This window comes from Paramisgurnus dabryanus, chromosome 23, assembly GCF_030506205.2.
Source record: "Paramisgurnus dabryanus chromosome 23, PD_genome_1.1, whole genome shotgun sequence".
Lineage (NCBI taxonomy): Eukaryota > Metazoa > Chordata > Actinopteri > Cypriniformes > Cobitidae > Paramisgurnus > Paramisgurnus dabryanus.
This window is the reverse complement of record NC_133359.1, coordinates 27,005,956-27,017,125: the sequence shown is the minus strand read 5'-3', so window position 1 is coordinate 27,017,125 and position 11,170 is coordinate 27,005,956. Positions and strand designations below refer to the sequence as shown.

General features: G+C 35.1%; 2 protein-coding genes across 4 annotated transcripts; one reads left to right on the top strand and one right to left on the bottom strand.

The window, feature by feature from the left end:
- Positions 1–1,469: 1,469 nt before the first annotated feature.
- Positions 1,470–9,597, top strand: hsd17b2 (hydroxysteroid (17-beta) dehydrogenase 2). 3 transcript variants are annotated; one of them, XM_065291213.2, is made up of 6 exons: positions 1,470–1,682; positions 1,798–1,848; positions 2,296–2,511; positions 3,068–3,253; positions 3,667–3,804; positions 6,648–9,597. In XM_065291213.2, the coding sequence occupies exons 1-6, from the start codon at positions 1,601–1,603 to the stop codon at positions 6,977–6,979; spliced, it is 1,005 nt and encodes a 334-aa protein (XP_065147285.1). In that variant the 5' UTR covers positions 1,470–1,600; the 3' UTR covers positions 6,980–9,597. The 3 variants fall into 3 exon arrangements, with proteins under 3 accessions (XP_065147285.1, XP_065147286.1, XP_065147284.1); XM_065291214.2 differs by lacking the exon at positions 1,798–1,848; XM_065291212.2 differs by having other exon boundaries at positions 1,471–1,848.
- mphosph6 (M-phase phosphoprotein 6) lies at positions 8,758–10,825 on the bottom strand. Its single transcript, XM_065297932.2, has 5 exons — positions 10,610–10,825; positions 10,361–10,473; positions 10,049–10,139; positions 9,833–9,942; positions 8,758–9,762 (listed from the first exon to the last, which is right to left on the bottom strand). Exons 1-5 carry the CDS (start codon positions 10,658–10,660, stop codon positions 9,621–9,623), a joined length of 507 nt encoding a protein of 168 aa, XP_065154004.2. The 5' UTR covers positions 10,661–10,825; the 3' UTR covers positions 8,758–9,620.
- Positions 10,826–11,170: the final 345 nt, after the last annotated feature.

Here is an 11,170-nt window from a genome sequence, read left to right as displayed (position 1 = left end):
TTAAGGCCTGCAACTAACAATTATTTTCATAATCGATTAATCAGCCGATTATTTATCGATGAATCCATACATGGTCAAGAAAAGGAAAATGCATCAAAATTATTTCTCCTTAAAACTTTACAGCCATGTTGTGAAGGATTGGCAAAATTTCATGCAAAATTAATAAATGTTTAGGGCTGCAACTAACTATTATTTTTATAATCGATTAATCAGACGATTATTTATCGATTAATCCATACATGGTCAAGAAAAGGAAAATGCATAAAAATGATTTCTCCTTGAAACTTTACAGCCATATTGTGAAGGATCAGCAAAATTTCATACAAAAATATTAACTGTTTAGGGCTGCAACTAACAATTATTTTTTATAATCGATTAATCAGTCGATTTTTTTTATTGATTATTCCATACATGGTCAAGAAAAGGAAAATGGAAAATGCATCAAAATGATTTCTTGAAACTTTACAGCCATATTGTGAAGGATCGGCAAAATTTCGTATAAAAATTAATAAATGTTAAGGGCTGCAACTAACAATTATTTTCATAATCGATTAATCAGCCGATTATTTATCGATTAATCTGATAAAAGTCTAAATATTTACTCAAATTAGATTTTTCACTTCTTGGAGCTAAGTAAGGCACTAAAATATTTTTGATTTTGACATTTCAAGCCTTAAATAAAAAAGTTTGTCATCTTTAAATGTCAAAATATAAATAAACAAAATGTTTTGAGTCTACAGGGATGTGCTTTAGACCTTGATGAGAATTAACTTACAAAATAAAAAATAAATTAACAAAATAAATAAGCCAAATGATATAAAAGTGATATGCATGCATTGTTACAGTAATACAAACCTGTATTACTGTACAATTAAATAAATACATCATTGTCGTGGTTGCCAGATCTGCGTAACAAACCAGCTCAATGGATGAATAAGTACAAAAGGCATAACAATAACCATTCACAACCCAAATACTAACAATACATTGACAATGAATTTCAGAATCGATTATTATCGATTAGCTGCATGACTCCAGTCCTCGGCCCACCCCTCCCAGAACATTTTCGAAGTCTCCATATATAAAAACACCTGATTCAGTTCATCAGCTTGTTAGTGTCTTAATTAAGGAGCCTGATGAGTGAAATCAGGTGTTTATAAGGAGAAATTTAAAACATTCTGGGAGGGGGGGGGGGGTGAGGACTGGATTTGAGAACCACTAAGATATTTACAATGTTGTCAAGCTGAATGAGTATTGCACAATTCAACAGTTCATTGCATTAAGTTAAATGTTGTTAAAGCAGGTATCTTATACAGGTTGCATTAGCAATTTTAATGGAAAAAGTTTAGGGTTACGGCACTTTGTGCAGTTTTATATAATACACCTGATTATTAAAGGTAATTTATATCCTGTTGGCATGTTTAAACACGCTTGCATGCACAACATATCACAGTCATTTGGGGTGTGATTCACAAACTCATCTAACTAGCTGAGGACAATATACTGGTTGTAACCTCACTGACGTCTCTGTTGATTTAGTGATAACATAAACCGTGAACTTCATTCTTGTGTGTGGTGTAGACATGGAGAAGATGGTTGAATGCTGTCTGGCTTTAATTTACATCTTGCTCACGGTTGCAAGTGTTGGGTTATTGGTAGTGAAGATTGTGGAGGGCCGGTCGGTGAGTTGGTTGGTTGTCCTGATGGTGTCTGGGGGGATATTAAGCTGTTTGGTCCATTCATATGTTCTTAAAGTGGGATTAGTCAGTGTAGTGTGTGGTTTGGTGCACTACATAGGGAGAAATGAAGTCATGCTGCCTGTCCTGAATAGAGCCGTTCTGATCACAGGTATGTTACACACATTATCCAGTTATAATCCTCGGTATATATTCAGTGTATTTGTAATTTAATGTACTGTTTTTTTGTATTTTTTGCATGATGAAGTTATTATTCATTATGAAATAATACATTTTTGATTATGCACATTACTTACCGTAATACTAGCGTACTACCGTAATGCCAAACAAAATAAAACCATCTGGAAATTTTATGAGAAATGGTCCACCCATTGTCATCCTAATAAACCTCAGACTTTGAACCATAACCAGTACATGGTAAACTGCCCTGACTTTCATAACTCATCAATGCATTTTTGGGATGTTGCTTTACGCAGTAAAGATTATGATGATAAGCATGCAAACATGAATTTGCATGTGAATATGTGGATGCAAACAGATTGTCACTGCAGTAGAATTGATATGCAAGTTGATTTTGCGTTTTATGTTTGATATCCAGGTTGCGATTCCGGTTTGGGTCATGATCTGGCCAGGTTTCTGGACGCTGCGGGAATGAGGGTGTTTGCAGGGGTTCTGGATGAGTCGAGTCCTGGAGCTGTAGAGCTAAGGAAAGCCTCATCATCTTCAAAACTCACTGTTGTCCAGTTAGACATCACAAACATGAGCCAGATCAAGCAAGCTTATCAGTACATCCAGAGTCAAACAGGTGAAACAGGTGAGACCTGGTTAAAGGAACACGCCCACATTTGGGGAATTTAGCTTATTCACTGTATCCCCCAGAGTTAGATAAGTCCATACATACCTTTCTCATCTCCGTGCGTGCTGTAACTCTGTCTAACGCAGCCCCCGCTAGCTTAGCTTAGCACAAAGACTGGAAGTGAATGGCTCCAGCTAGCATACTGCTCCCAATAAGTGACAAAATAGCGCAAACATTTTCCTATTTATGTGTTGTGGTTTGTATAGTCACACCGTGTACAAATAACAAGGTCATATGTGACAGATCCATCTTTTAACCGTATACATACTGGGAACTATTTTCTCAGAAGATGAAGCACTGCTAGTTGGGCGGAGTGATTTGCACGACTCTGACCGAACTCTCTGCTCCTCACCAGGGGGCTTCTCGGGTGCCACAAGTAAATGAGGTCGGCATAAGGCAGATTCTAACAAGCGACATTGCGTCATTTTATTTTATCATCGCTGATGAAATATCAAATTATCATATATTAATATGCATAAATATATAATTTGTATTTCCTGTGGCTCGTGTGTAGGTCTCTGGGGACTGGTGAACAACGCTGGAGTGCTGGGATATGTGTGCGATGCAGAACTTTTGCCAATTCAATTTTATCGAAAATACTTGGAAGTCAATTTCATTGGTAGTGTGGAGGTAACACAGATCTTTCTGCCTCTCATACGGCAATCGAAAGGAAGAATTATCAGCATATCGAGTATGGCAGGTAAACTTTGCAAATATGTGACCCAGTCTGTATCGGAGGTCTGTATACTAAAGTAAAGTGGATTATGGTCAAGTGTAGAGACTGTCACGTCACAATTTTAGATCTGAGGTTTATATGTTGGTACACCTTTGACTTTTCAAAACTGAGGAAAGGTTGACCCCATGGATGCAGAAGCATAGTAGTAAGCAAATTTAGCTTCAGGGTCACATCGGGCGATACATTTATCTGCGTGCCGCACAAGGGTAGTGCACATTACCTAGAGCTACTGCTTTTATATATAAACCTCAAAAATTAACTTGGGTGACATGTTACTGTTGATATATTGTTTTGACTTACTGGCCGGTGTGTTGACACTCAACACTGCCTCTGGTGGTCTGTAGGAATGAGAATTGTATGTCATCATTTGTTTTTAGGAGAAATCCCTCTTCCTGGATTTCCAGCGTATGGGGCATCTAAAGCAGCTCTGAGCGCATACAGTGGAACAATAAGACAGGAACTGTCCCGCTGGGGAGTCAAAGTCATTGTTATTCAACCCGGAGCTTTCAAAACCAGTAAGAATTACTAAAATTCTATTTATTGTTTATTTCTGTCAGTCTCTTGAATAAAAGTCCATGTTGTATCATAAGAAAATCTAAATAATTTACATTATTTGCATAAAAAAATATAATACACTTTTAGACAAAATTAAGGTGCTTTCACAGAGAAACCATTTTTGGTTCCACAAAGAACCTTTCAGTCAACCTTTTATACATTTTAAGAATCAAGAGAGCCGTATTTTTGTGTAACAGAAAGGTTCTTTGGATTTTAAAGATTCTTTGGGGAACCATTCAGAACCATGGCAGTGGTTCTCAAACTGGGGGGGGGACAAGATGGTGCCAGTTTTATGACATTTTTTAAATTACATTTATCATAAATTCTGTGCAATTAAACCTAGAAATATGGCTACTAACCAACTGCAATACTTTGTATCATTTAACTCTTTCCCCGCCGGCATTTAAAAAAAGTTGCCAGCCAGCGGCAGCATTTTTCATGATTTTTACAAAAGTTTAATGCCTTCCAGAAAATGTTCTTCTTTAAATATATAAACAAACAATATATCAAATGAAAGAACCGACCCTCTGCTTTAAAAAAAAAAAAAAAAAAACGTTTCATCCTACCTTCATTAGTTCTCTTTTTATCACCTCTCAAATATGTGTAGGTTTCTTTAAAAACACCCAATTTTGAGCAAAAAGCTGAGTTAATTCCATTTTTGTGAAGGACTTTTGATAGAGATCAGATGAAGAGTGATCTTTAAAACATACACAGAGTTCTTTCTCTTTCACGTGAGGCACTACTTCCGGGTTGTATAAGTTGCAGAACTGCGCAACCTGGTGTATAATAGCGGTATTGCGGAAAGCCGGAAATTCTAGTCATTGGCAGGGAAGTGGTTTTTCAGTGGCGGCGAAAGTGTTAATATGTTTTGTGTAATTCAAATTCAAAGGTTTGAGATGTAACATCTTGAGTTTTTATGTCCTAATTTTTTTGGGGGGGGATTGGCATCAGGAATGCGCCCTACACATTGGGTGGGGGGTAGGCGGGTTGGTGCACGCCGAAAAGTTTAAGAAACACGGTTCTATAGCATTAAGAAGCACCTTTATTTTTAAGAGTTTACTTGATAAGAATATTAAAACGTTTGTTGTCTTTGTAGCATTATTAATTATAATAATTCACTGATAATCCACTGCCTCGCTGCAGATCTCAAAGTTTATTCGACAATGGCATATTTAAAGTGTTAGGGGCTCAGACAAGAGTTATGTAAGAAGCAATGGAGTTTGACTTGAAAGATCGAGGTCACTTTTTCTTAACCCTTTAACTGGCAACCCCCCTTTGAGTTTTAAGATTTTCAAATGAATTTAACTCTGCCATGTTTTGGTCTAGAAGCAAAATCTGGGTCTCTTTTTAAAGAAGACACTTTAAAGTTTTTTACTGAAGTATCTGGAGCTGTTAATATAATTTTTTTTATAGCAGTTTATTTATTATTTATAGTTAATTTATTTTAAAAAAGAATGCAATAAAGTACATAGTTAATATAAAAAAAAAAACTCAAGTATTTTACATACTATGAAAATAAGGCCATGAGTCTCAATTAGTTCTAATCCAAATTCAATTTAAAATCCCAAACAATGAGGTTTTTGTCACACTTTTAGTGGTTTTACCAACAAAGGCCACTATAGGTGTTTGCTGCATACTCACAAATCACAAATTAATAAATGACTGTCACTGCATCATTAATAATGATAAAAGGTTTTGAAATATGAAAACTACATTCTTAGAGCTTTCCATTGATATAGGTTGTCAAGATTTTTAAAGATTTATAATAGAATATAAAAATTTTGAATACAGTATATAATAATTCATATGTATTTCTACGGGGTGAGTGACATTTAACAAAATGACTGCCACTATTATATCATTAAATGACCTTAAAACATGAAAACAACATTATCTCCAACAATATATAGTTTGTCAAGATTATTTCAGGTTTATAGGATATCTTATAATAAATATATAAAAACACCTATTTGCCAGTGACATTTGAGAAAATTTCTCGAATATTTTTATTATTGAGAGCTTTCCAACGATATATATAGTTTGTCAAGATTAGTTTCGGTCAAGACTAAGAAATGTATGTTTTAAATATATAATGCCAAACGTGTCCCACCTGTGGTTCAGTGACAGTTATTTAATCTGACCATAAAAGTAGACACAATTTTATAGCTTCTCAGTAAAAAGAGGCCCTGGCCAATTTTAATTTACCATAATGTATAAACTTTAATTCCCAGTACTATTAATTAAACTGGTCATACTATAATATTGTATTAGAGGAATTATTGGTTTGGTGGTGTATTTATTTTCATTGTAAACCTTTTAAAAATAATTAGTTTAGATGTAATTTGTAATATTTACAGCTTAATTTACTTAATATCTTTTTAAAACAATTTCCAAAAAAAGTCTGAAGATTCCGTCAGGCCCTGCAGATGACTTGCTGATTTGTCCTGTGTTGAAAATCTGATTTACTTATGTTTTATCTGAACTAGATGAACATTTATCCCACAATCCCAAATGTGCAATGATTAATGTTAATGTTATTTATATGATGTCTATTCGAACAAAAGTGAACTTACATGTGAAATCAATTTTAAATTTGGTTTACATCGGAACTTTTTTACATTTCTAGAAATTGTCCATAAAACCATGATAATATTGATAAGCGCTGTGATTTTGGTCAATAACCGTCATGTAAACTTTTCATACTTTTTTTCAAAACTTTTTTTCTATGCTTAAAATTTATTCTTAGGTGATGCACTCTTGATTCAAGCTTTATTGTCATGATTTTCTCAATTGTTTCTTGCAGATATTTTGGGCAATAGAGAGCATTGGGTTCGCGTTCATAATGAGATCGTCAGCGGTCTGTCACCGGACGTGATGGAAGCGTATGGTGAAGAGTACATAAGCTCATTGCAGGAGCGGCTGGTTAAGATGACTTCATCATCGAGCTCAAACCCAGGGCAGTTTCTGGATGCTTTAAAACACGCGTTACTCTCCTCAAGACCTAAACCCTTTTATTACCCAGGGGCTGCAGCTTGGGCACTTCCATTTTTCTACAGACACAGCCCCACCTTCCTATCTGACATGATTTTCTCACGCATCTTTATGCCTCGGGACATCAGACCAGCACAACTCTGAACGATTACCAACTATGAAACCCTGCTCACATGACTAGTTTACTGCCATGAGATTTTGAGCATCAAAGTTGTCATAACCACAAAAATGACAAAAACATGTAATCTGCGATGATTAATGCTGTAATTGACTGATTAATAACTAAGCTAATATACAATACTTACCCCTGGTTTTACACACAAGGCTTGAGGCTAGTCCAAGACTAAAACACAAGTTTGAGCTGTCTCAAGATATATACACCAGTAACGTCTTTTTCTAAGTCATGTTTATAAATGATGCTTAAACATCTTCATTGAACTTAGGCCTAGTCCTAACTTTAGCCAAGCCTTGTCTGTGAGACCAAGTCTTAAAGGTGCCATAGAATGTAAAACTGTATTTATCTAAACATAGATGAATAATAAGTGCTCTGTACATGGTAATGACCTATCCAACTTGGTTTCCTCCTCCTTATGTATACCTTGTGCATGCAAAAGACCGCTGGAAAGCAGACCAATCTCAACATAACACCAACTGTGACGTTACAGTCGAGATGAACTCCACCAACGTTAAATTACACATTAAATTAAGGACAATGTTGTGACTGCTGGGTTAATACTATATGCTAATATTTAGGCTGAAGTTCTATTGACGTTACAGTTACGTTTTGCAGGTCAAGACTGGAAAAAATGTACCATTCAGAAACATTCATTAACAATCTCCAAACGATTGATTAATTCTTTAAATTCTGTATCTTTGTCTGATAGTGATGGGCGATATCGAAGCACGCTTCATGTGGCTTAGAAACATTTACGAATCTTTTGTTTCGAATCATTGGTTCGGAGCTTGTTTCAAACTGGCCAAAGTCACGTGATTTCAGCAAACGAGGCTTCATTACGTCACAACTGTTTCGAAAATCCGACGATTCACCACTAGGGGGAGTTGATCACGATGAGCAGTGTAGATGAACTCGGTTAAGTTTTATTGTAAAAGTTTATAAAACATTCATCCTTCTGACTAATAACACTACCATTTTGTCTACTTTTTGTTTATAGACAAATTTAATGACAAAAATGTGCATAATTAAAAAGGAAGTTTGTTTTAATGATTTGTTTGCCATAAATAAATCTAAATACACAGAATACACTTTTAATTATGTCTTAATTAAATAAAAGAATTTATTTTTCTTAAAAACATATTTTCAGAACAATCTTGCTATTATTTTGTAAAAAGTGTAAATTGTTTGGACAGATCTTGCTGCTTTTACACTATTTTGACCAGCAGGTGTCGCCAGCGTGTATGGTGTTTCGAACGCTACAAAAAACTGAATCAATTTACGAAGCAATTGGTTCAAAGCCTCAAAAAGCTTTGCTTCTCCCATCACTATCTGATAAAGGCTTAAACAAGATCTGTTTACACACACACAGCTACATAAATGAGCTGCTCTGTGAAACAGCCAATCAGAGCAGAGCTCAACATTATTATTCATGACCCTTTCAAATTGATAAAAAAAAATGTAAAACCGTCTCTGAATTTAAATTGCACTTAATAAAGCCACAAACCTTCTATGTAGATATCAAAGCACTTAACAGATTATCTCAATGCATTCTTTGGCACCTTTAAGTTTTTATTTATAACATGAAAATCTTGAAATTATTTCTTTTATATTTATACCATGGGGCTGTTGAATGCTTTGTTCTGATAGGTTGAGAAATGTTCCATGGGTGTTGATTATTTTTCAATAACCGCACGGCTAACCTTTTAAATGTCTTAAAAAGTGTTTTCAGTGATATATGACACACAGATAGGCAAGTCGTGGTTTAATTGTGATGTTGCATTAAATATTAGCTTCAGAATTTCTCAAAAACATGATTTTCAAATCTTTGACATAGCCTTATCCAGTCAATATTAAAGATATAAATGTAATATTTTTCTATACATTGTATTAAATTATTTTATGTAAAAAGAATAAAATGACCAGAAAATGGCTTTAGCAGGGTTTTCACAGGCAGGGTCACGGTTTTTGTTATTTTACCTCCCCACTCAACTGCTATGGAAGCATTTAAAGGGATAGTTTACCCCAAAATGAATATTGCCACAATTTACACATTTCTTTACTCTGTTGAACAAAAACAAAAGGGATTTTGACTTCCATAAAGTTTTTCTTACCATGTAAGTCACACCATCAACGGTGTGCTTATCCATTTATCAAAATACCTTTGCGTTCAAAAGAATAAAGAAACCCATCAAGCATTAAAACAACATGAGGGTGAGTAAATGACAGAATTTTCATTTTTAAGGAGACAAACCCCTCCTAAAAAAAAATAACAAGGTAGTGTACAAGACAAATCTAACCTTGCACATCACAACAGGTTACAATACACATGAGTACCAGTAGCACATTTGAACAGTGTAAATATGCTTGAAAGAACAGATCTTCAAACCCAGGCCTTGTTTTTTTTTTCTTCAGATGGTATATTTAATACATGTGCTATCAACATTTTTAAGGACGTACTATTTTGGCATGTACTATGTAGCTTTCATTTAAAAACCCTGTCTTTTAACATCGCCGCTGTATTTCACACTAAACATATTTAAAGAAAACATCTAAAAAAGTTAAAATAAATTATTTAAAGTAAACCTGACTCCACTGTGTGTGTAAAATATTTCAGTCCTGGGGCTTTAGGAATGCTTTTTTTGGTTTACAAGCAACAACATTACAGTTGACGTCCTCTTCTTTCTCCATTATTGCCGAGCGATCTCGTTTCTTGGTGAACTTGTTCCTCATGCTCCCAACCAGACTTTCATATCTGAAGAAAATAAAGTCAGTTTCATTCTATAATTAAATCTACTCAATGTTAACAACACTTTCTTTCTTACCTTCTAGCCATCTCTTCATCTGTTATATCTGTGGCCATTTTGTTTATACCTCCATCCTCAACATTGTCCACATCTTCATCTCTGGGTGTGTTCATCAGAACCATCAATCGCTAACAAGCATTAAAAGGTCAATATTAATGATCAGTAATAACTTCAAATAGACGAGGACATGGAAAGCGATGTAACCCAATTTTACGTATTAAGGCAACTTTATACCTCAACTTCAGGATTAAAGCCTTTGAATGACATTCTGCCATAAACTAAATCCTCACAGGGAACATAACTTCTCTCCTCGATGATGTAGTTTCTAGAAAAACACAAAACAAACTGTGTTAACTTGAGAGAAACTGATTTTTATACATACACTAAAATCCACAAAAAGGTTAATGCACAATATACATACAATTGTTTTATTATATTAACTCTCACCACATTCAAAACCAATATGTCTAGTGGAATGCATTTTTAAATGTTTTTTCAATGTTTGGGTCACATATTAGGATCATAATATTATCAGTCAGGTCTCACTCTTTGGCTTTAAGCTCGGGCAGATCAAGGAACCAATGTTCATCACTAATGATCCTCTTCTCCTCTTCATCCAACTGTTTCCTCGCATCCGCGTCCAGACCTCTCTGCATGAACTACAGAAACACAATAAATAAATCACCTTTAATTCACTTCATCACACTGACTGACATTTAACACAATGCACAGCATGTAGCTCATATATCAGCAGGGTAACAATCCGACTTGTTCTCATAGGAAGTTCAAACATACCTTCATTCGCAGGAGATTTTTCGATAGTTTTGTTGAATTGTCGTTTGCCATTTCTGACTGCTGATAAAGTAAACTTCGTACTATAAATGAACTAAAATAAACTGCCGACAGTTGCGTTTCGATAATTTAAACTGTGTTACTCCTGAGCAGCATGTTTTCATACAGCATTTTGGTTCAAATAAATACTCGAACATGTGAGATATGCGCATGCGCGGCGAGGACGCGTGAGATGTGCGCATGCGCTGTGCGGACGGGTTCAGGCTCGATCAATCGCACCATAAACACCGATAGAGGCCGCATTGATTGCTTCGGCTTAGTGATGGGAGAAATTACGCTTTTCAAAGCTTCGAATCAATTGAACCAATTGCTTCGAAAATTGATTCAGTTTTTCGAAGCAGTTCGAAACACCACACACGCTGGCGACCCCTGCTGGTTAAAATAGTGTAAAAGCAGATATGTCCGAACATTTTACACTTTTTTTTAAAACAAAATAATAGCAAGATTTGTATTAAAATATGTTAAAAAATGATTTAACTTAATTAAGACATCGTTAAAAGTCTA

What these genes read in the sequence shown, in the direction of transcription:
- hsd17b2 (XM_065291212.2), top strand. Translation starts at nt 1,584, where the DNA reads ATGGAGAAGATGGTTGAATGCTGTCTGGCTTTAATTTACATCTTGCTC. An exon ending in GAGTCAAACAGGTGAAACAG is followed by an intron (nt 2,512 to 3,067) that starts GTGAGACCTGGT and finishes GCTCGTGTGTAG; the next exon opens with GTCTCTGGGGACTGGTGAAC. An exon ending in CAGCATATCGAGTATGGCAG is followed by an intron (nt 3,254 to 3,666) that starts GTAAACTTTGCA and finishes ATTTGTTTTTAG; the next exon opens with GAGAAATCCCTCTTCCTGGA.
- mphosph6 (XM_065297932.2), bottom strand. Translation starts at nt 10,660, where the DNA reads ATGGCAAACGACAATTCAACAAAACTATCGAAAAATCTCCTGCGAATG. An exon ending in CCCGAGCTTAAAGCCAAAGA is followed by an intron (nt 10,140 to 10,360) that starts GTGAGACCTGAC and finishes GTGTTTTTCTAG; the next exon opens with AAACTACATCATCGAGGAGA. An exon ending in GATGAAGAGATGGCTAGAAG is followed by an intron (nt 9,763 to 9,832) that starts GTAAGAAAGAAA and finishes TATTTTCTTCAG; the next exon opens with ATATGAAAGTCTGGTTGGGA.